General features: G+C 45.2%; 1 protein-coding gene across 1 annotated transcript; it reads left to right on the top strand.

The window, feature by feature from the left end:
• The first annotated feature begins 1,764 nt into the window (after window positions 1-1,764).
• fyco1b (FYVE and coiled-coil domain autophagy adaptor 1b) lies at window positions 1,765-20,702 on the top strand. Its single transcript, XM_048251479.1, is given in 21 exon segments — window positions 1,765-1,847; window positions 2,546-2,650; window positions 3,473-3,579; window positions 5,277-5,402; window positions 7,301-7,407; window positions 8,708-8,851; window positions 10,546-10,639; window positions 10,917-12,253; window positions 12,255-12,898; window positions 12,901-12,995; window positions 12,997-13,188; window positions 13,723-13,815; window positions 14,144-14,256; window positions 14,520-14,687; window positions 14,982-15,125; window positions 16,041-16,246; window positions 16,822-16,966; window positions 17,632-17,736; window positions 18,107-18,317; window positions 18,524-18,633; window positions 18,808-20,702. Coding segments are annotated over 20 exon segments (4,275 nt in total). The 5' UTR covers window positions 1,765-1,847; window positions 2,546-2,592; the 3' UTR covers window positions 18,884-20,702.
• Window positions 20,703-25,212: the final 4,510 nt, after the last annotated feature.

Raw genomic sequence — 25,212 nt, 5'->3', positions numbered from 1 at the left:
ACATAGGTTATATTATTCACCCTGATATCTAAATGGGGCCCCTCAGTCAAATAACACAGGTTACGCTATGTGTGATAATCATGCTTTGTAATTGCCATCTTTTTTCACAGCAAGATGCCTTACATGTGTTGATGGTTATATTTGTAATCTCAATCTGTCATTTATTTGCACAAAATTTGCCAGAAGTCCTAATTTAAGGGGTTGTTGCCTTTTAGCACAACCAACCGCGACCCATTTTTTTCACTTCATGTGAGTGGTTCTGTGCAGAAATACATGAGCAGTTGATAGTCATAATTTGTTTTTAAAAGAGGAAGTAGAGGCTACATGTATGCTAAATTGTAGCAGAACTAGTGACCGCCAACCAGACTTTGAAAAGGAGGACAAGTTGTGTATAAAGTGAGGACAAATTGGCCAAAATGAGGACACCCCCTAATGTCTGCTTATAGGCTTATTAGTTGTGTAACTGTAGCTAGCTGGTACATATGTGCATGTAGGCCTATGTTGTGTACGTTAGCTTCCTTCCCAACGCCTTAAGAGATGTGCTAGTTGCAGCAGCCTGGGCTTTTAGCTCGATTGTTAGCACGCTCGACTCCCGAATCCAAGGTGTTGCTGTTTGTGGGGCGAGTGCATGACTGAGCGTGCAAATCACCACAAGGCATTGGTGCCGTGACCCGGATCAGGGTTGAGGTTTAGACATAAACATGCAATTTGTGTGCTACATGTTTACCACAGTGATAAAACTCTATCACTTCTTCTGAAACAGACAAAAAGGGTAATTCTCCTACCCGTGAGAATAACATTAGGCCTACATAATGCAATAGAAGGCATTCTGGGTGTGCATTGGCAATGTCAGACATGTTATTCTCCGTAAATATCAGTGTAGCATCAAAATGATCTTGATTGAGTGACTTTTTTATTCAATGTATTTAATTTTTCGTTTCTTTACTTTTAAGTAATCCAAAAGTAATCCAAAAGTATTCAGATTACATTACATTATTTTTTGTAATCCAATGGATTACGTACGGATTACAAAAAATGGTGTGTAGTCTGTACTCAGTAATGGATTACGTTTCAAAGTAATCTGACCCAACACAGCCTACCTGCGGGGATGTTATTGGGCTACAGGTTTTCTACAGGAATGGCATGTTTGAATGGGCACTGCACTAGTTCATGAAATAACAAATATAAGTGTCTAGGTGTCCGGCCTCGCTCAGGTTAATGATACCTTAATTGGCAGGTTAAAACATCTTGTGGCTCTATGACTCAGTTTAGGCTACATCTTCTAAACCAAACCTCAGCAAACTTGACAAAGAAATTTTGAAGCGGAAAAAACGCTTTATTCAATCAATTTGTTGACAGCAAACAACCGGCAAGTACTAGCTAGAAAATCTTGTGAAACTGCTAATTTTAATTAAATTTCAATCTGAGCATAAGCCTATGTATAATATAATTACCGGTATTATTAGCCATATTTGTGTTATTTATAGTTGCATTGAGCTATAGGGCAAAAGTAAATGAATGGTGAATTGATATTTCTAACACTGCAGCCAATGGTGCGCCAAAGGCATCAGTCAACAGACTGCTGGTGCTCCATCCAAAAAGGCCAGTCCACATGGTGTCCACTCATCACCTCATGGTGCGTCACGTGCTCTGCGGTTTATTTACCTTGCTTATACAGTGCAACCGCACTAGGCTTTTGTCACGCAAGAGCCTGCGCTCTGGCAAACAAGAGGCGTTTCCATTGATTCACGGCGATGTCAATCATAGCCAATCCCCTCCTTACTGCCTACTAGCAGGAATTCACTGTAAACCTATCGATCTGCTGGATCATCTATCCCTTAACCAAAGTATGGTATATTTCGAGATGTGTGTGCTTCAAATGATGGGAAATACGTGGATTTATTAGCCAGTGTATAATGTCTATGACTGTTGAGTTCTCTGTCACTTCTCACGAATGAAAGTGAGTGGTGGAACAGCAGGTGTAATTCACGATACCATGTCGCATACGATCTGTCTGATTATTTAAATCTGTTTGTTTCCTGTAAGAAGAAAGTAGGACTCTGAAGTGAAAATGGTTAGACGTGGTGGGGAAAGCTTAAAAAAGTCAAACGTATGCTTGCCTGTTTTCACGTTGTTATGATGATGCCTAGTCTGAAATCTGTCTTCATTGCTGTGTGGCCTGTTTGTTGTAAACGTTATTAAAGTAGTCATATGAGTAAGCTATTGGAGAGCCCAGTGGTGTTGTGCAATGATGCAGGCTATGTTCGACAATATTTGAGTCAGTTGTGAAGGACAATGATATATGCTAGGCCTAGGCTACTTAACGTCAGTGGACTTCACGGTTTTGAGACACGTAACTGTGGTGGTGTCGGACACATTTGCATAGGATGTTCTAGTGATTAGAAGAGCTGAGGGAAGAGATGATGTCATGAACATCGAAAAGCATTTCCACACGTTTTTTAGCTAACCTTTTCTGTTGGTTAGCTCCATGAAATCCATAGTTGTAATGTAAAACCTCACATTTTGTCTACTTGTGACTTCTCAGATACCATGCTGACTGTTTGAAGCCCTACTATTCCCCATCAATCCGCCATGGCATCTATTTCCGTTGGGGAAAATCAGCTGCAGAGGATCATCAGAGATCTTCATGGTAGGCCTACCGGAGGGAGATAGTCACTGTAGCTTACCAATGTTTCTGATGATGTGAAAAATAAAGTAGGAAAGGATGTAGCTCACTGACTGACAACACTCAATTTGACAGCTTGGAACTTAATTTTGCCAAAAGAAAGTGGAAGTATTTGAAGTGGTATTAAAGGTCACATGTTTTACCCCTTTTCTCACAATTTAAATAAGATGTGGTCTTAATAAAACATCTATGTCATACTTTGGTCAAAAATACCAAAACACCAGAAAAATACTAGAAGCACTACAAAACCACTTTCTACCCTGTCTGAAGAGCCCTGTTCAAAGCGGCCCTTTTTTGTGCCTGTTCTTACAAACACATATTGCACAATGGCTTTGTTTCAACGTTTTGGTGACCGGTCCCAAGATTACTGGATAAAAGCAAACTATCGTAATGTCCACATAGGTTGGCTATTATTGAGATTGAATCTGACTGAATCACATTTCCAGACCTAGGCAGCCGATAAACAAACAACAGGGTTTTGTTATTTCTGTGTTTTTGCATTGGTAACCCTCCCAGATGTGTAAAGTATTTTAAAAAGTGTCATTGTCATAATATGTAATATTGAAAGTGTGTGTATTAACACATATTAGTTAAAAATGCAGAAATTAGTTGGGTAAATGAAGGTCAGACTATGAACAACAGGGTAGTGTTCTCTCACTCAGAGACAGACATGACCCAGGGCTGGTGTGTACATCTTCCACTGTGTGTGTGTGTGTGTGTGTGTGTGTGTGTGTGTGTGTGTGTGTGTGTGTGTGTGTGTGTGTGTGTGTTATATCTGGCATGCAGATGCTGTGGCTGAGCTTAGTAAGGAGCACAGGGAGACAGGAGAGCCCGTCACAGACGACAACTCCAGCCTACACAAGTTCTCCTACAAACTGGAGTACCTGCTGCAGGTATACAAACAAACACACACAAACTTGAATATATCCCAGAGGTATACTGCACGAAAACCCACCGCAATGTTTCATCAAGCCCTAAGTTTGTTTAATCATCATCATGTTATATATTTCTTCTTATATTTACTTTATCCCGATGACATGTCTTTCAGTGAATACCTAAGAATTAACCAATTATATATCATAGACCGAACAGTGGTTCTCAACTTTTTATGAATGAATGCCTCCCAGGTGTCCCAGTCTGATACCCTTTATACTCCCACCCACCACCACAACCAGACATCGACAAATAAGATGTTATGGATGCTTTGGGTCCATACATTGTACCTATGTCTATTTTGTTTGACTTGGAAGTGATTATTTGAGTCAACTCTTAATTACACACAGTGATAAAATGGCTGGTTAATAAGCTAATAAGATCAGGGAACCCCTACCTTATTCTGAAGACATTTTCAATCATAATGTGTGTGAAACACAATTTCACTTCAGTTTAAAAAAAATAGTGGTGTTAATGCAGGTTCTGACCAATGGTCAATAAGGCTGTCATATCGGTAAGGAAGCACCACAAATGTTCAGTTTTGGGTTAAAACTTTAACTTTGTGGTAAAATGTAGCTCAACAACCTGTCAACTATACCTGCAGCAAGTCTAATCGGGTTAGGTAATGAAACCAACATGGTGAATTCAGTGAAGTTTACAAATGAGCAAACTTAGACAGATGACAGTTACTTACCAGTTAGGATATCTTTATGAATTTGGTGTACATCTTATGTTTTGTGCAAGGCACTTGCAGTTGTGTTTAAAATGCAGTGCTATTATATTGTCACCATTATAGACCTATAAAGAGTATATAGGCTATCGTGATGCTGTTCTCACGCCTTAGTTCTAGTTTTGTTGGTGGTAGGTGAGTAGTCCAAAGCTTTTACGTGTTTGATTGCAGATACTAAGGCTTCTTCACCCTCTGAAACTCTATTGTACTTACTGTAGCCAGTATGTGGGTAAAGGTACACATATTTGTACCGAACTGTTTAGGTATAGGACATTAGGTTCCATATAGATACGTGTACCGAATGCAGTAATCAACACTAGGCTTTTTTTGGGTATGGACCATGTTTCAAATTGTGGTGGACCAAATGTCAGTGAATTTTAGGCTAGCATTACCTACAGGCTTACCGAAACCGTGACTTCAAAACCGAGGTATACACTGATCCGTGATTTTTCTATCCGTTACACCTCTAGTAGCCAGCTGGTACCATAGTTGTGCATGAAGTGCGTAAACATCCCTCCTGACGCTGTACTAAATGTGTTAGAAATAGACGCAAGAGCCTCTCAAACTGATACTGTTCAAAGTACTTACCGGTAAATGCCCTTATTCCCTCCATTGCACAGTGGCATAATAGTTAATTCAAATAATGTGTATATATATATATAATATATATATATATATATATATATATATATATATATATATATATATATATATATATACACACACAGTATATATTAAATTACAAGTCAATCAAAAAGATAGAGCTACAATGTATTCTTCCAAAAAAAAATATAATTATTTTTGTGCACATCTGGTGGTGATGGATCAGTGGTGGTTCAAATATGCAGTATATTAATGGTTGATTGTATGTAAACATACGGTGTGTAAAATAATTTTGATTTATGTGTGCTCTTTGTCTTTTGTTAGTTTGACCAGAAAGAGAAGACAACTTTTCTCGGTATCAGGAAAGACTACTGGGATTATTTCTGTGACTGTTTGGCAAAGTTAAAAGGAGCTAATGACGGCATTCGCTTTGTCAAGTCTATCCCTGAGGTAATCCTGCACAAGTGCACAAGTGTGACAAACAATTAAACTCGCAGTCTGAGCTACCGGTTCACTGGAACACCCATCCCTGAGATCTACAGGACTATAACGTCTCAGGCTGTAGTCTAACCATGTTTTTTTTTTACTGCCTTGCATGTAATGAAGTTACTTTATTATTAGTGACCAATGACTTGAGTATGCCAATGCATTGAGGTCTGTTGGGCTGTCATCCATTGGAGGTAAGTCATGGAGGAACAGACATAAAGAGGACTGTGAGATGAGGTTGGTGTTGAACTGTTGCTTAAAGAGCTTATTGTAGGGTGCTGCTTGAAACTCTGCCTGTGTTTGGAATGATATGAGTCTAGACATATACTGATATGCTGTATGTTAGTTTTGTGCTGATCTTTCACAAAAGTATTAGTTTATTTGAAGTTGTATGTAGTGTATGAAAGATATATTTTTTGTATGCCAAAGATGCTTGAATGATGCTCTATAGTACATAGAAGCATGCACGTAGTGTGTTTTCCACACAGTCACTCTTGGCTATAATTTAGAAAAAGAAAGATTTTATTGTCTTTTAAGCAAGAAACCAATAGCAATGCACAGGAACTCTCTGGAAATCTCTGGGTCAGGTGATATGTGACTGCTGATGTTGTTTGAGTCATTGAGGTTATTATTTGAGACCGCTATCTCCAGTACGGCTGCAGAAACAGCTGAATGGGAGTTGAGAATGATGCTTATTATAAGGAAATGACATTGACAGGAAGAAATAAACAACATTGAACATTGCAATTGAACTGTCTGTCAGGGTCGTCTGTAAGTGACCAAGTGTGACTGATCAGCAACTGACAATAAATCAACATTTCGGAATTATGGTTTAAAGCTACCTTAACAGCATGCAAACATGTTGGAAACACCACTGACAGTCAAGGTGGTTATAAGCTTGCTAACATGGTTGGATATATGCTTGTCTTACATTTTGGTGTGATGTTCCATCGCTGGCCACATACAGCATGGCTTGGATGGTTGGTGCATACAGTGGGTTTATCTGACCTTCACATGACCATATTCCATCAACATGAATTTCAAGATGGTAACAGAAGTAGTTGCCTGTAGAAAAAAAGCATGCCTCAGAAAGTGACAGATTGTTGCATTGTGTTAATTGATGCTAATTTGAGCCCTTTGAAGTATATGCCACAGGACCTTAAAGACATGTCATTAGTTGTTTATTTTGGAGTGAAAAGTCCCCATCTGGTGTTGTGTTGAATTTGGACCCATGCCTTTAATCCTGTCCATCTGTGCTTCTGTGGCGGTTTGTCCCAGTCAGGGGACACAAGGTATTCCTGACCGATAATCTACGGGATAACATCAGGTCAGCTTTTGAACCTCAGAACCAAAGGGACACATCAGAACACATCACATCAGTGGGCAATGGGAGTTGTGGGGCTAACAGGATTTGACATATTTGGTCACTTAGAAATGTACAGTTCAGAGCAAAAAGCCCTTCCTGACAAATATGTTGCGTGTGTGTGTGTGTGTGTGTTTCTGTGGTGTGTTTGTGTTTGTGTTTCCGTCTTCAAGTGTATGAGATGCAAAGCCAAACCACAGAGAGTAACCTTTCGGCTGTAGTCAGCTGTAGTGGCCTGTGAGACAGCTTCGCTGATGCACAGACCTGTGAAGATGAGACATGGCGTTTTCTCCTCAGGAGGACACTTTTCAGGCCTCGCATGTCACACATATCTGCTGACACCGAGACCACACTCTAATGGTTCTCTCTCTTGGTGAGCGACAGTGGTTGTACTGTCAGCGCTTAAGATTAATGGGGTCACATCAAGTCACATCCTGGATGCACATACTGTATACATGACATATTTGACCTTTGACCTCTGTGTCCGTCTGTGTTGTAGCTCAAAACTTCGCTGGGAAAGGGTCGAGCCTTCATCCGCTACTCGTTGGTGCACCAGAGGTTGGCTGATACCCTGCAGCAATGTCTGATGAACCACAAAGTCACCAGGTATGCAGCCAAAGGAGAACGCACGCATACAACATGCACACAAACAATTACCAGATATGGCCCCAGATACATTGAGATAGACATGCGGTCACAGTGGTCACATAGATACACAAATGCAAAGGTGTGGCTTTCTGGCTATTCCTGCTTACAGCACAGTGTGTCCAGCCACATATGCATCCAAACCTGTGTCCACAGTTAGTGCCACTCTCCAAGTACATCTAGACATGTACCAAATATCTCCAGTTTCATACAGACTCGCACAGGAGCATAACATTATCCTCACATGAACAGGAAACAGTTTTCTCATTTCCTCACCTCCTCGGTACCTGGAGTGGGATGGAGACGCACTATGAGAGAGGAACTGAGACAGTTAGCCTGACCATCACTTAGGTCAGCCTTAGAGTCGATAAAGAGAAGCCATTCATCTCCGAAACCCCACTTTTGACCTAGATTAGCCTACTTTAGACTGCTAATAGAGAGGTAGTTATGTGTGGTCTTGTGTTTGTTGTGACATGAGCTAAAATAGATGCTATGTCTGGACTGAAGTCTAAAGATTTCTTGAAGCTTCACTTTGAGCCTTCCCTAAACCTGTGAGCTGTAAACTAAGATCTGTGTCTGAAAGGGATGTCTCTTCCTTAATTTACTCTTGGTTCCGCATTCTTAGATTTAACCATTTCTGTTTTGTTTGAAATAAGCATTTCATTTTACAAATGTCAGCACATTTTTTTTAGGTGTTAAACAAAACATGCCAGCCTGTGGTTGATGTACACTTGGGTGCACAGATAGCAAGTGTTGAATGAGCAGGGCCAAATGGATGTCCAGACTACATTCCCTGTGAGGATATAAAGAAATATAATTGTTCATCTATGGTAATGTTGCATTATATCAGCCAAAGGACCTTTTAAGGGTTTTAAGAAGGGTCAGTCTAATCATATACAGTATTTGTATACAATAGTCTGTGTGTGTGTGTGTGTGTGTGTGTGTGTGTGTGTGTGTGTGTCTGTGTGTGTGTGTCTGTGTGTCTACAGAAAAGTAGTGCTTGGCGAGTGTGTTTATTGGCATACTTGGCATGCAGCAGACAGCGTGCCATCAGATCTACAGTCTGGGATCACACAGACCACCTGCAGTGTCCTGTCCAGATTTGTCCCAGTTATTGATTTGATCAGTCATTCTCTCTCTCTCTCTCTACCCCACCTCTGTTTGTGCATCTCTCTCTCTCTCTCTCTCTCTCTCTCTCTCTCTCTCTCTCTCTCTCTCTCTCTCTCTGTCTGTCTGTCTTTGTGTCTGTAATTCTGCACAGTGAGTGGTACTATGCCCGCAGCCCGTTCCTGAAATCTCACCTAAGCATTGACATCATCAACCACCTGTACGAGCTGAATGAGATCCAGTTTGATGTGGCTTCCAGAGGTCACGATCTAGACTCTGATTGGCCCACATTTGCCAGGTAACCCTTTGAAATCCCTGTTCATGTACTCCTGCCAATGGTGAACTTGATAAATCCTTACTATGACAGAATCTGGCCATATGCCTTGTTTTTCAAGCCTGATCATACAAAACATATTCAATTTGAACCAACTAACTTAATCTGCAGTGGTACATTTTTTCCCCCCGAAGAAATTAGCCATAATATCAATTTCAAATTACAGTTGTGATAGAAGGCCTGTTCCTGATATTTCTGCTTATATTCTGTTCACAATTTTTCAAAATGAATTGAGTTGAGTGAAATGAGTTGAATTAAAGAAAGTGGTTCATTTGAATAAAACAAAAATTATATAAACCTCACCTTCTCGTAGTAATGCTTATAATAAAAGCAGTTATGGCTTATCCAACATATCAGAAGGTTAAATAAAATGGCATGAAGTACAAATAATGCACAAAGGAGGAAGTAAAAAAATAGGGGTGTCGTGGATGGAGAGAGATATGCTTAGGGGTGCCGTGAGCCAGAAAAGTTTGGGAACATCTTCACAGTATGGGTATTCCACTCAGATTTGTATTTGTTTTCACAATACCAAGACACATAGCACCAGTAACCATGTGATGTTTTTCCTAAACTGTATTCACTGTGAGCAGTTTCATGTTACCATATCTGTTCTATATTAACTGCCCACTGAACCTTGGCATGTAGCAAGAACATCATGACTTCCTTCAAGATTTCTTTGGAATGTCTGGTTGTGTACAAGCCCAGTAGGAATGTCACGAAGCGTGTTTTCTTGAAGGATCTTTGCTTGTTTAGTTTCATTAATTTATGTATTTTACAATTTATTCTATTCAAGCCACTGGGGGGCGGTCTTGCGGGCGGTGCTTGGTGCGGGGGCATGGCCTTGAGCCCCTATTACCTAACAACCACCATGAAAAGCATTTTAAATCACTTTGGCTACATTCACATCACAAGCCTAATGCTCAGATCAGATTTGCCTATCTTGACGATTCACATTTGGAATTACCTTAAAAGAGTCCTTGTATTATAACTCTAGTTAAATGAGAATGCATCTATCTTCCAAAACGCCACGCATGTGCACATTGATTTGTTTTGGCATGAGTCAACAGGGAAATGAGAACCTAAGTTCCAATCTTAATGTTTTCTCTAAGTGACAAAGGAACTGCGACTTTGAGTGATGCTACTCTATAACTTTTCTGGGGAAATCTCAACCTCTGAGGTTGTCTAAAATACATCATTAAAACCGACAAGAAAACATCTTTAAAAAGTAGCTAATCTATGTATCACTTTTCACTCTGGAGGATGAGAAACTGGTGTGATCATGTAATCTACAACTGACACAAGCAAAGAACTTTTGCCATTTTTGCAGTTTGTTGTTGCTGCAGGAGATGTCGGTAGCCTTTGGTAAAGAAGCATCCATATATATATGCAAAAAAGACGCATGAATCTATGAATCTGTGCATTTTCATTTATGTCCCATGGCCACAAATCAGATGTATATCTGATCAAGAACCACATACGGGAGTGACTCAAATCTCATTGTAAAAAATGTGACGTTCTTAGAGCACTGAAAAAATCAGATATGTGTCACTTCGAGAAACAATCTGATTTGAGTCACCTCAGCCAGGTAGTGTGAGCATAGCCTTTGTTAATTGGTCTGCTAGTTCTAACTGCAGGTGTGTGTTTCTGCACTGTTCCAGGAGGACACTCGGGACAGGTGTCTCCACTTCTCACCTGTGGAGACCACCCAGTCGCTGCTCCAGTGTCAACAGCCTGGTCAGCAACTACTCACAGGTGTGTCTCACTATCTGTACGCTCACTGAGACGATGAAATTACAAGTGGTCAGTTCTAAATACAAGTGTAAACAACCTCCAGTAGTTTACTGCAATAGTAACTGGTCCTTCCCGTGTATATACTTTCATGACTTGAAATGGACCATAATATCTCAATTGCATAGATAAAACATATCAACATAAATGAAAGTAAATGAAAAGATGTGGTCAGTATACAGTATATATGAAATGTATACCATATTAACTGATATTGAGTGATTGCCGGTGTCTGGTTCAGTCCCTACAGCAGCCTGCTGAGTTCCTCCCTGGGCCCGACTTCAGTCCGTGTCTGCTGGGTGAGCTTAGCGAGCTGGGTAACCTCTCCAGTTGCAGCGCAGCCGACGACCTGCGCGTGGAGCTCGACCAGTCGGAGCTGCGGCAGCAGGAGCTCCTCGAGCGTGTGCGCCTGCTCACTAAGGAGGCCGGCGACCTGCGATTGGTCATCTGCAACCTCGAGGGCCAGTTGTCTTCCACAGAGAGCGCCGGGCAGAAGAAGAAGCAGCAGCAGCAGCAGTGTGCAGCAGGCGTGGTCAGCGGTCGGCAGGAGGTCGCACACAACCAGCAAGCGGAGGAGACGAAGGCCAACGGGGAGTTTGTGAACCACGTCGTCCAGGCCGACGCGCCACCAGAGGTCCTCGGCGTCAGGGAGGCGTCCGAGAGCGACTTGCAGGCCAAGCTGAGCGTCGCCGAGAAGAGAAACATGGAACTCCTGGCCAAACTGGACGGGGCGCTGACCGAGAAGAGTCAGCAGGCGGCCAGCTACTGCGACTCGGCCTGGAAGATCCAGGAGCTGCTGGCCAAGCTGAAGGAGGCCGAGGCCGAGCGGCTGGAGGCCCGCCAGCGGCACGAGGAGCTGGGACAGCGTGCCGAGCGCCTGGCCCAGGAGCTGCGCCTGCGCGAGCAGAGCCCTGCGCGAGCGGGCGAGCGGCTGGCGGCGGCTGAGGAGGAGCGCGCCGGCTCGCTGCGGCAGGCCGAGGAGCTGCGGGCGGCGGTGGCCCGCCTCCAGGGGGCGCTGTCGCTGAAGGAGCGCGAGACGGGGAACCTGCGCACGCAGCTGCAGGACCTGCAGGGGGCGCTGGAGACGCGCGAGCGGCAGGCCGAGGACCGCGAGGCACTGCAGCAGAGGAACCAGAGCCTGAAGGAGGAGCAGGTCAAAAGTCGCGATGCCCAGACGGAGACGGCCAGCGCGGGGCCCAAAAAGGACCCGACGGCTAAGAAAGTGGAGGACTACAAGGCCCAGTGCACCACGCTGATGGAGCTCAACGCCAAGCTGCTGCAGACGGTCAAGCGGAACGAGGAGAGCACGCGCGAGCTGGCCCAGGCCCGGCAGGCGGCAGAGCGCGAGCTGGCCGCGCTGCGCGTCTCCGAGGCGCAGCTCCGCACTCGGCTGGAGGAGGCCCAGCTGCCCCTGGAGGAGCGCGAGAGGAGGCTGCTGGAGGAGAACCGGCGGCTGGAGGAGAGCGCCCAGCAGGCCCTGGCCCGGGCGGAGGAGGCCGAGGAGGAGGCGCGGAAGCTGGAGAGGGAGCGGGAGGAGCGGAGGGAGGAGCATGCCGAGGCCAGGGAGCGGCTGGCGTCAGCGAGAGGAGCTGAGCGCACTCACGGCACGGACCGCCAAGCTGGAGGAGAGACGGGCCACCTCCGAGGAGAAGCAGGAGGAGCTGCGGAGGCAGCTGGAGGAGGCCGAGAGCAGGAGCAGGAGCGGCGAGGAGGGGGAGGGAGAGCTAGGAGCGTCCGGCCATGCGGTGGTGTCCAGGCTGGCCCTGGCGGAGGCCCAGCGGGAGCTGCAGTTGCGGGAGGTGCTGCGTCTGCAGGAGGAGGCCTCGGGGCTGCGCGCCCAGCTGCAGCAGAGCACCGAGGAGCGGCTCAAGACGCAGGCGCTGCAGGAGGTGACCGAGGCCTCGCGCGAGGACCTGCGTGCCCAGGCCCAGCAGCTCAAGGCGCAGGTGGAGGAGATGAACCGCCGGCACGTGGACGAGCTGCTGCGGGGCCGCGAGCGCGAGGAGGCCCTGGCCGGCGAGAGGGACCGCGAGGCGCGCGAACGGGCGGCGGCAACTTCGGAGGCGGCGGCGCTGCGCGAGGAGCACGGCGTGCTCAAACGGCGACTCGACGCGCTGGCCGTGGAGAACGCGGAGGCGCGCGAGGCCCTGCACCGCGCCAACACCGAAACGGCCGAGCTGGGCGTGCACGTGTGCGCGCTGACTGGACAGAACGAGGAGGCCGCCGGCGCTGGGAGGCGCTCTCTGAACGTCTCCGGCAGATGGAGGAGGAGGCGGCCGCAGAGGCGCGCAGACTCAACACGAGCCTGAAGACCCTCCTGGGAGGAGAACAGCAGGCTGCAGGAGGAGCTCAGGCAGGCTCAGCCGCTCCCCGCCAGTCTGCAGGAGGCGCAGGGCAACCTGGAGGAGACGCGGGGGAGGCTCCGGAGTCTGCAGGAGGAGAGTCAGCGGGAGATCCAGGACCTCAAGCTCCAGCTGAGCAGCAGCGGCGTGCAGCACGAAGCCAGGCTCCAGGTGAGACACGCCTGCCTGACCTGAACCTGCTGCACACACCCACTCAGAGGAAGAACATTAGAGATGTCAAAACAAAGGCCTCAGAGATACCTAAAGCTAAAGCATGCATAGAAATTGTCAAAGGCCGTTTCCAGACGACAAATGCTCTCAAGCAGTTTCCAGAAGGCATGTCATAGATCAAAATATGCATGGAAATGCACTGGGATAGGTGTAAGATTCTCACTTGTCTTGTGTTCAATAGTTATTGAATATGGTCTAGAATGTGAGAAATGCATTAGGAAACATATCCATAGCTAATAATAATTATATCCATTTAATAATAACCAAAGACAAACAAACTCTGATACATGCTTTAGAATACACGGTGTACTGGTATACATGGAAGCCTCATTTTGTCAGAACTGCCTCAGAATTCCCATACCACATGCCATCAAAATATCAAATTTCAGTTTCCATAATAAAGGTGATAATAGTGTCAGTGAGATGAGGTGTCTGGAGCATTATTTGTGGCTGATCATGTTTTGCCATTTGCAGTGCGCCACAGAGGAGCTTGAGGGTGTGAGGACACAACTGGTGGCCGCGCAACAGCAGATTTCAGTTCTCCAAACTAAGCTGAAGGAAGTGGAGGTGTGCACACTGGATGTTGGTGTAGTGTAAAAAATAACCAACTACATAACAAAGTGGAGATATCAACTCCCGGATTAATAAACCTAGAGTTTTTTGTCTTTGCCACTGCTCGGTTTGGATTGTTTCCGCTTTGTTATGTACAGTAGTTGGTTATTTTTTACACTACATTGGAAGTACACAAGGCACTACAGCAGCAAGTTCAGAGCACGCATACTGTACACAAGATGTCTCTGGACTGTCATTGTTACCTCATACACAATGCTTTAAAACAAATAACTTACTATCACTAAACAACATGCAATAAATGTTTGTTTTTTTTGGATCGCAGACCGTATCTTTGAACAGCGGCCAGTCATTTGAGGTCACAAACACCCACGTTGCCAACAGTGTTGTTCTTCAGAAAGAGGAAGAAGTGAGGAAACTGAAAGGAGATGTATCCAAGTAAGTGGAGAAGTGCCCACACAACTGGGACTGAAAATTCTGTGTATTTAGCTTTTTTACGCATCTATGACTCCACAATGGAAATCACTACTGTTCTCAGAACTGTCGGCCTGCCATGGCTGGGTCATGACGTCTGACACCACATGATTCCTCATTCAGTTGGTGTTTTCAGTGTGCTTCTCTTTTCTCCTCTTTCTCCTCCCACCCCATCTTTCCCTCTCCATCTCTCCTTTGCTCTCTCTCCCCCTCCCTCCCTCTATCAGAGCGGAGGAGCAGCTGGCGTTGGCCCAGAAGGCCTGTCAGGACCTGAGTGAGAGCCTGCGCCGCACTACCGTGGAGAAGCAGACGAGCGATCTGAAGACGTCGGCCGAGATCGACGACCTGCACCGCACCAAGAGGAACCTGGAGGAGAGGCTCATCGAGCTCATCAGGTGATCACGCCTTCTCATGGCGCAGGCTCTACTCGTCATTGTTTTATCACTTGTGCAAATGCCTCCATTTGCATACACTTTCTTGCCATAAATTCAGTCAGTATGAGGTAAATGAGTATTTGTTATACATAATATTTCAAAGTGGGACAACATTATTGTAGCTAAAAAAGAGAATGCTAAAGATTATATGCCTCTGTCTATAATCATCATAGTCATACGACAAAGCAAACAAAACAGCCATGAACAACATTTTGGTGTAACCCTTATTCTGAAACTCTTGGGCGCCCCCTGCAGGGATAAAGATGCACTGTGGCAGAAGTCGGATGCGTTGGAGTTTGAGCAGAAGCTGCGTGAGGAGGAGCAGACGGACCGTGAGCAGAGCCACTGCCTGGGCTGCCACAGCCAGTTCAGCTGGTGGCTCCGCAAGCACAACTGCAGGTGAGATGGGGTCAGACACAGAGACCAGATCCAGACCAGATAACCTAGTCTTTTTAGCACACAGACCTTCTCCATTATGAGAATTAGAAGTAATTGAGAGTGGGTCTGGAAAAGGTTCATTGACTTATGACTTCCAGCAGGGGCGTAACTAGTAGTTATTCTAGAAAGTGTTGTAGACCCACCCTACCAAGAAAAATAAGCAACCTTTCATCCAGACTCTATCCCTCCCTCACACACATGTGCACACACATGTATGCACATGATATGCACACAAACATGCATATCCTTTACATCTTTTACTTCTTTTGACAGAGAACAAAGTATTGACCAATAGTATCCCAACTGGTATAGTACTGATAACCGCCTCTTGATGACCATCAAAAAGTCTAGGTGTTGCAATCTAAACAAGAGGATGTATATGGCCTATGGCCTACTACTTAAGGGAAACACTCATGAATCACAAATTGACAAGAAGACTGCTGATATGGCTGTAAAATGTTAGACTAGGCTGTAATTACCGTATTTTCCGGACTATAAGTCACACTTTTTTTTCATAGTTTGGCTGGTCCTGCGACTCCGGTGCAACATATATATATTTATATATATGTTTTTTTCCTCTTCATGACACATTTTTTCACTGGTGCGACTTATACTCAGGTGCGACTTATAGTCCGGAAAATACGGTATAAACCAAATGAATTAGCCTAAAGGCTATTGCAAAAGCTTATTGAGTGTAGTGCGGGTGTTATAGTTTGGTAATGCAGATGATTGACAGTAAGGACACATGAACGGGACCCACATCCGCCCACAATGTGCAATGTGATCTGATAAGCTTGCCCACATCCGCCCAACCTCCTGACCAACCCCGTGACGACGAGACTAGGAAGGGTTAACGAGTGACTTCCTGTTTGGCAGGCTGTGTGGACGGGCCTTCTGCTACTACTGCTGCAGCAACACGGTGAGCACGCAGCAGGGAGGGACGCGCGAGCGCTGCTGCAAGGACTGCTACACGCAGCACAGCGCCGTGGTGGAGCGCCACCCGCAGGAGGAGCTGGGCACGCCGCCCTACCCGCCCTTCAACCCCCTCACGCCCCCCAGCTCCGCCGGGCCCAGTGTCAGAGGTAGGCGCAGGAGGAGTGGCCACTTCCACTGCCTGACCACACTCCTTGTGTGATTGGTGCTAGCACCCTCGTCCCATTTCACACACTGGCATCCTTGCCAACTTTGGTAGTCGAGATGGGGAGAGAATGAGACAGATATGATGAGGCTGCACTTCTATCTATCTATCTCACACACTGTTCACCTTGTCAAAACAAACAAAACAACAGAAAGTACATTTTGGAAGAACATATCACTTACTTTGGGAACAGCTTGGAAATTACCTTAGGTACCTCAGCATGTTATATACAGTGTGTATATATATATATATATATATATGTATATCTTCTTTATGTTAGGGTTCATATTTACCCCATAAATCTTCATGCTTGAGTTTGTATTTTTCATAAATGATTAAGTTTCTGAGACAGTAGACTGCGTCTCTGTGATAGCATCGTGTGCAGCCCATTTAGCCTGCGTAGTGTTATAGTGTAGTGCTGTGACGGCTCTAAGTGCTGTGAGCCATCCCTGGTGCTGCAGGAGGCGCCTGTGAGGTGCCCAGGGCCCTGATATTGTGTCACGTTGGCCCCTCCTGCAGTGGCCGAGCCGCCCCCCAGGGCACCCGATGACGGTGTGTTTGACATTATCACGGAGGAGGAGGTGAACTGCATCTATGATGGCGACTCACTCTCCTACACCACTGCCTGCTCTCCCGGGACTGGACGACAGGAGGCAGAAAAGTTGTGAGTCATCACACACCCACTCAAACGTTTACACAAACGTACGCACACATACACATACGCACACACACACACACAGCCCGAGCACTATTTAGATCATCGTCTTGCCTCCTTCGGTCTTTCTATCTATTTCTGTCCCTTCTATATCCCTCCTTCTCTACCTCTATCACATCACCTTTTCTCAGTCCCTTACCCTGTCTGCATTTTCTCTTCTATTTTCCCTTCTCACTCTCTCTCTTCCTCTCTCTCTTCCTCTCTCTCTCACTCTCTCTCTTCCGCTCTCTCTCACATTCTTCCTTTTTCTCAACCCCCTCTGTTTATCTCTCCTTCACCTCAATGTCTGTGCCAGGTTTTGCTCTCTCTCTCTCACACACACACACTCTGTTTGGGTCCCTCGGTTTTCTCAAGCATAAACAATTCCATTCTGTACACACTTAAACACACACACACACACACACACACACACACACACACACTCTCCAAAAAGCATTTATTAAGCCGCCCCCCACACATCTTTATGGCCGCATTGGCGCCAAGGAGCTTTATTTCCTTTGGGCCAGCTGGTACTGTGTGTGGGGGTTGTTTAAGCACATCTTCAGCAGAGTTGATCGCCTGTGTGTGTGTCTCTCCTTTCTGTGTGTGTGTGTGTGTGTGTGTGTATGTCTCAGGAACAGCAGCACCAGTGCCGATGACGCCACAACTGAGGAACCAGAAGAGATTATCGCCACTGTGCAGGACGCTGAGCTGTGCCTGCTCAAGTCTGGAGAGCTCACGTAAGTACTCACCACCACTCACACCGTGTGAGTGTGTGTGTGTGTGTGAAAGAGACAGAATGCCGCCATTACGGTTGAGTATGCGCTCTGACTGCCATACCAACCAGGCTTGCCCTCTGGCATTGAGGTCAAGCTGCAGCTGCAGGTTTAGTGCCCCAGAGACCTGGGTTCGAGGCTGGGTGGGGTGCCTGCTCTCTCCCTTTGCTAAATGTGTATGTGCAATATGACCTACAGTTCAGAAAGTGTTCTGGCTGGGTGGGAGGGATGGATGACGAATACCTCATGTGGTATCTGTTTTTTGTGTTTCTTGTGATGGTTTAAAAATAAGACAAAAACATCTGATGTTTGTTTGATGTTTGTTGTTTCCCAGACTGTCAGTGCCCTTTGGTGTGGATGAGATCGCCCAGTTTGGAGACGAGTTTCGGGAGCTGTTCGTGAAGTCCAGCTGCTACAGTATCATCCCCATTGCTGTGGGCAGTGCCGGTCCCACTATCAGCTGGGTGTTCTCCTCCGAGCCCAAGAGAATCTCTTTCAGCATGGTGTACAGAGACAACACTGACATCCCCCTGGAGCAGGGCAAGGTAACACACACACACACACACACACAGAGAGATATGTTTATTATATTGACAGTATCAATATACCAAAAAAGTATATTAATTTCACTACTGTGTAATACTGTGGAGTCCATACACATTTTGTGGATGATACTGTATACATCCAAAGCTCAATTTTGCACATTTCAGAGCCACAAATAAATATTTTATTTTATTTTTTTACTTGAAAGGTGATGATCCCTTTGACGAGATGCAACTCTCACAAGGAGACCATCCAGGGGCAGCTGAAGGTGCGAAGTCCTGGCGAGTACACCCTGATCTTTGACAACTCCTTCTCTAGGTAAGAGGCTCCCCGCTGCCCCACACCTCTCATGTGCAATTCTCCCCTTGACACAGCTCACCTGTGACTCCCCCTCTTTCTTCTCTCCCCCTCTCTCTCTTTCTCTCTCTGTCTCTCTATCTGTCTCTCTCTCTCTCTCTCTCTCTCTTTTGTGCTGGTGTAATGATCTGACAGGTTCATCTCAAAGAAAGTGCTTTATCGCCTGTCTGTGGAGAAACCAGTGGTGTACGACGGCAGCGACTGTCCTTAAACACGCACACAGAACCCTCAACCTCCAGATGTGTCCGTATGCATGTTTGTGCGCGTACGACAGTCATACAGACAGACAGATGGCAGCGGGTCTGGGAGCTGCTGCCTTCGGGTTTGTGTGGCACCTGCCAAGACAAAGAAGAAGAAGAATGTGTGTTACTGTAGCGAATTCAGTAGTGGCCAGAGGATGGCTTTCAGGGTAGAACTCTCCAGAACAGCAGAATGTTCTCCTGTGGAACCTCCCTGTCTAGAACCCAAAGAATAGAGCAGTAACCCAAAGCCACATGTGCATACGGTACTTGGGGGAAAAGGTGTAGTCTTGACAGATGATCATTATTACTATAGAAAGCTCTCCTATATTTATCTCTTTTCGAGAGTCTGTTTCATAGGAAATCTGCTAAGTTTGGAATGATGTGTTACATAGTTTGTATTTTTGGTGAAATAGTTTGTTTTTAAAGGTCAGGTTGTGTCAAAAGATATATAAAGGAACTGAAGTACACAACATAATAGATAAACTTATCTATGATATGATATTGCACAAAACTGTTTTTCTAAAAACAAAAAAGTTGAATTTTTTTTTAATTTCCACTGACAGCTTGAAGCCTTTTGCAGAGAACACAATTTTTGTCTTATTGTAGGAATGTTTCAAGATTGATTCTTACCAAGTCAGCCTTGACTGTCAAATATTTATACTGACTTATGAAATGCCAACTCTTAACTTTCATACTTGATGGCGAAAGTTTAGGAAACCAATGTGAAGGACCGTTTCAACTGAACGCTTGAATTGCATAGCATGTCAAAACTATGTAAACAAGATAAGCTATTCCTTGTGGTGACTGGAAATAATGCATGTATGCATTGTGGCTGTCATCTCTCAAACGGTATTGTGTAATAACATAAAGGTCAATTAAAGGTAAATTATTCTGTACTGATAAATCATTTTAATAGGCTAAGCAAGGTTAGAAGAGTGAGTGTATGTATCAGTACCCTTGTTACCCTCTCAGAGAGCTGACAGAAGCCTTCTCTCAGATTGGACTGGACTCCGCCAGATCAGGGCCAGACCTGCGCCAGGTGACCACACATCTCCGTTCTGGTGGCTCTCACGTAGCTGATGGAGACTGATGGCTGTGTTCCGTACTCCCTTGAAACATGACCATCCTAACTAAAAGAGAGAGTGTTCACAGGAATAGCACTTTGTCGCTTACAGATGGCCATTGCACAGTGCTCTTTGGAGATACATTGTTGGCCAATAGGAAACACTCACAGACTTGGCCGTGGCATTGCTGGCTGGTTCTCCATAATCAAATGCAGGTGGTTTTCCAGACCTCTAATATCATTTTTACATTGAACACATTTTTTGTATTCCATTGAAATACAACAACTTTTATTTCTCTCAGCTGCTGAAATTCTCAGTGCAGATTCATCTCAGTGCAAATGATGAATGTCTTTTATTATGACTTTTTTTTCTGTAGAAGAGAAAGAGTCCTGGAGCCTTTAGTAATCATGCACTTTTTGAATGTCCATTTTTCCAAACTGACCGCAGGCATTGCCATCAGCTGCACTGAGTTGATTGCTCCAGATTGTTGCCTATGGCTGTTTCGATGTAAACTTCAAAACAAGAAGAACCCTATCTGTCAGCCACTACTCTGGAAGATTTCAAGTGAACCTTGTGAATGTGATTACATCAGTAGTATGGTGTGGTACTTTTTTCTTTTTTTTCTGTTTTCATTTTTCATTTGACTTTTTTTGCTGTGAGAACTGAATGTACTGTACTGTGACGTACGGTGTGAATCTTCAATGAATGGACTGTCCTGTATGTACCACTCTTCCTCTGGTGTCTTTTTTTATCTCTAAATGTCATGTTCACACATTCACCTACATGTAAGCTCTGTGCTCTCTGCTTCACACATTACCACCAAAGACATGTTGACAAAAAGGTGGTTGATTGGTTGAGTCAATGTACCCTCCCCTCTGTACTGAAGCAATATGTTGATTGGCTGAGATCGCTGTTTGATTCACATTTACAGGGTCAGGACAGTTCAAACACCAGAGTTTAATTTGAGCTCACACACAGAACAGACAGCCATAGGAACACGAGGAGAAAATTGTTTAATTTGACAAACGTAGTGTATTGGAATAGAATCATGGACTGCTCTTTTAAATGTCACCATCACACGTTCATCTGACCTCAATGCTCTCTCCACGAGACATTTTCATCCAAAAGATGTTGGCCATGGCTCTCTGTTTTACTCCATAATGCTAGTTCGGGATCTGTGGTTGCCCGTGGTAACAGCAACCCCCTCATCACCACCCACCTCCCCTCTGTTGTAGATGGCTGTCCACATGCTGTGTGTGTGTGTGTGTGTGTGTGTGTGTGTGTGTTAGGGGGTGGAGTCCATCTGAAGGCTCTGTGTTTATATGGTAGCCGGGCCCGGCTATTTCCCAAGGTTAATGATCTCATTGTAAATCCCATCACATCCACCCCTGGCTGGCCAAGACGGCATGCCCCCACGGCTCACTGATTTATACTCAGGCTGAGCTGGGGGTGGGGGCAGTGGCAGGAGGAGGAAGGGGGGGGGTGATTGTGGGGGGTGCTTGCTTGTGGAGGAGAAGGCGACGTGCAGCGCATGCCAACGCTGTCCTGTGGCCAACAGCCAGGGAGAGAGAGAGAGATACCCCGTCATATCACAGGGAGGTGGAGGCACACACACACACATACACACACTTACACATATGCACATATAAAGGGACACATACAGTACACTAATGCATATGTACACAAACTGATACACACATAAGCACATGCACTAACTCTCTCTCTCTCTCTCTCTCTCTAATGCACTCTCTCTCTAATGCACACTTTCTCTCTCTAACACACACTCTCTCTAATGCACACTCACACAAACACACAGACAGTACAAGAAAGCATATAATGGTTACACATTCACACAGCCAACACTTTTGTCTCTCTGCACAGACACAAGCACACACACCATGGCACAGAGATGCATTATTAGTTAAACACACACAGCCCATGGTTTTGTGTCTCTACACACACACACACAAACACACATTTGCACACAATGCTAAAAGCAATTTCCACTGTTCAAGTAGCAGTAATGGAAATAGATGAGGGTGTCTCAGAGAAGCAGCAGTGTGCACTCCCCCCAGCACACAGAGAGAGAGAGACAGACGCTTTGTAAGGATCCCTGTAAGGAAACAGATGAGAGTGTCTGAGTGTGTTTTTGTGTGTGTATCTCAGTATCTGTGTACGTGTGTGTGTGTATGTGTGTGTGTACGTGTGTGTGTGCCTTTTCCCTTTTTCTTGTTCTTAATGATCTCCGACTGGAGAGTTGGTCGTGACTCAGCCCATAAAACAGTACACTGACGTTTTGTTTTACTACCGGAACTTTCCTGCCCGTCACACACTCCAGGCCATCCGTCACTATGGGAATACACACCAGCCTCCCAACACACACACTCACACAAACACACTAGCACACAAGGTTGACTGTACATTGTCAAGCGTGTGGTGTTCACATTTCAGACTATAACTAATTTTACACACTGTCTGAACACTGTCTTTCAGCTGCAGGCCAAGCACTGCTGTTTCTTTTAGGGGACACAGATATAGTAGTTCAAAAATCACACTACTCAGCATTGATAGCATCCTCCTTCAAATGTATTGCCCTCAGGAAGCAGGCATCCGGTGCATCAGAATACTGCAGCAAACAGGACCCATGGCATCCTCCTCTGTTTACCATGTCTCTCTACCCACTGTCCACCTCTGCACTGGGCATGGCGTGGTGTGTTGCGTGGCTGATGCAGGAAGAGAGAAATCAAGATTGGGAGTGTGTGTATGTGTGTGTGTGTGTGGGGGGGCTGGGTGAATGAAAGGCTGAGGGGATGAGCTGGGTATGATTCATCTGTGGCTGGCTCTGAGGAACCACTCATTCTTCCCTGCACCTCTTTTATCAGGGCTAGTGCACTTTAGCCAGCCAGTCCGCCTCGAGAGCCATGCGGACAGACGACAGCCGTGGCCTTTGTGTTTGCATTTCAAAAAACAACCTCACCTCCTTACTCTCATTAAGTAGGTGCAGTGATACCATATTAAAAGCTTAAGATATGCTCCTCTGTAAGTGACAGCCATGTCACTGTCAAATGGATTGGAGTCACACACGTCTCTGGTGACCACAGTTATGTTTGCAGAAGACAAACATGAATAAAGACAGAAAGAAATGCATGAATGGTTTGGGTGTGGGCGTTTGCAAGCTGAGACCACTGGGTGGCGATCTTAAACACCAGTGTGGCAAACCCGCAGGTGCTGTGAGATTTTCTGTAACTGACACTTTCCCATCATAGCAGTTCCTCACTCGTCTTCCTCTGCTTAGAAACAAAGAAACAATCAGGTCGCAATATATATGTCACATCTGGTACACAAAATCGGATATTTCAGGCAGTAAAAGCCCTGGTAAGAACCAAACTAGATTTTGTTCAAATCTACATACACTACTCACCTATGGCTACTAAAGAATATAAGGTTAATTTATCAAATGTTATTTTGAAGTATTAAAAAAACGTTGTTGTTTTAGAATTTTCGAAGGAAATGGTTGGTAATTAGTACGTTTACAATATATAACTCAAATTGTATGGTCATTACTTGAAAAAATCAAAGTAATTCATGAGGGCTGAAACGTTATCAGAGGACTCCCACTTGACCAGAGAACAGACTTAAACATGAAACCTTCCCTCTAGCTATGTTTTATGGAGCCACATGTGAGCCCCCTACTGCTAATTGGGCTCTGGCGTGAATAATACATACAGTTCATGCTACATTCATTATTGGGAATAATATGGAGTGCGGCTGGGCTTTAAAGCACTTCCGCTGAAACCTGTTTGCTTCCCTGAGGCTGTTTTTTATTACCATAATTGAATAAAACAGTGTCATTGCACACCCCTGCCTGGGAGAAAAGAGTGTGGCTGGTCCCAGTTTTACACTCTGACTCATTACACACACACACACACACACAAATGCATGAGTTTGCAATCCTCTCTTGTTGTATCATTCATATCCCAGTGTGTGTGTGTGTGTGTGTGAAGGGTGCTTCTGTAATCCTCTGTGGCTTCTTCTAAGTGTGTGTGTGTGTGTGTGTGTGTGTGTGTGTTACCAGGTTGGTTAATGAATGCAGAGTTTGTCTGTGTCAAACACAATTTCTTTACCAGTGTTTCTCCTGGAGTCTGTGGAGAGTTGTGTGTTTTGTTAACCCCCTCACGCAAACTACAGTACAGGCCCTGCAGATGACAAGACGAGAGGCACCCTGCCGTCTTGCTTTCCCTCTTTCTCTCTCATTATTTTCATCTGTCGCTCTTCCTCCTTCTTATTCCCTTTGCTGTTTCACAGTGTCTCTCCATCTTCCCATCCTCTTCACGTGCATATTATAGCTGCTGTTGTCTCTGCTTTTCTCATAGTTGTTTCTTTATCCAATCACAACCTGCTGTCTCATAATAGACCCAATCATGCCGCTTGACCATATCACCAAAGCAACTCTCAATTCAATTCAATTCAATTCAATTCAATTCAATTCAATTCAATGAGCTTTATTTAACTCTCTCTCTCTCTTTCGCTCTCTCTCTCTCTGTCTCTTTGGATGCTCATTGGAGGAGCACAGAGGAAATGACAGCCATAACACAAAGACTGTTGACCTCAGGGGATCCCAAAGCCATCCAGGACTTTTTACCTTTTTATTTTCCTTGCTTGACCCATGAGGCACCTTCCACTTCCTCTGATCCATCAGAGTGGATCACATTTTTCTCTCTCTAGCTCTGTCTCTGTGTGTCTCTCTCTCTCACTTTCTTGTGGAGTTTAATTTGTCTGCTCAGTGAGGCCCGGTACCTTCCCGGAGCGCTCAGTTCAGTCAGGAGTTGGCTTCTCTCTAAGAGCTCTGATGATGAATGAGTGAGAGGGTAGGCAGTGCTATGCTTGGAGATTTCTGCTACCCATCACACAGAAGAGAGAGAGACAGAGAGAGGGGGGAGAAAAAGGGGGGGGGTTCTTTAAATTATTCTGCTGCTGGGGATGTGATGGCTTCTGTGCTATATCTATGCTGGATACATTCTTCTGTGGCATACACACAGCTGGGGGGGGGGGGGGGTTCGCTACTGTATTCTCTCAATCATTTCAATGAAGATAATACACATAGATGCCTTCTTTTATTTTAAGTATATAAGTATATATACTTTTTTGATCCCGTGAGGGAAATTTGGTCTCTGAATTTAACCCAATCGGTGAATTAGTGAAACACAAACAGCACACAGTGAACACACAGTGAG

Source organism: Alosa alosa, chromosome 1, assembly GCF_017589495.1.
Source record: "Alosa alosa isolate M-15738 ecotype Scorff River chromosome 1, AALO_Geno_1.1, whole genome shotgun sequence".
In the NCBI taxonomy this organism is placed as follows: Eukaryota; Metazoa; Chordata; class Actinopteri; order Clupeiformes; family Clupeidae; genus Alosa; species Alosa alosa.
This window is presented reverse-complemented; position numbering and strand designations above follow the sequence as displayed.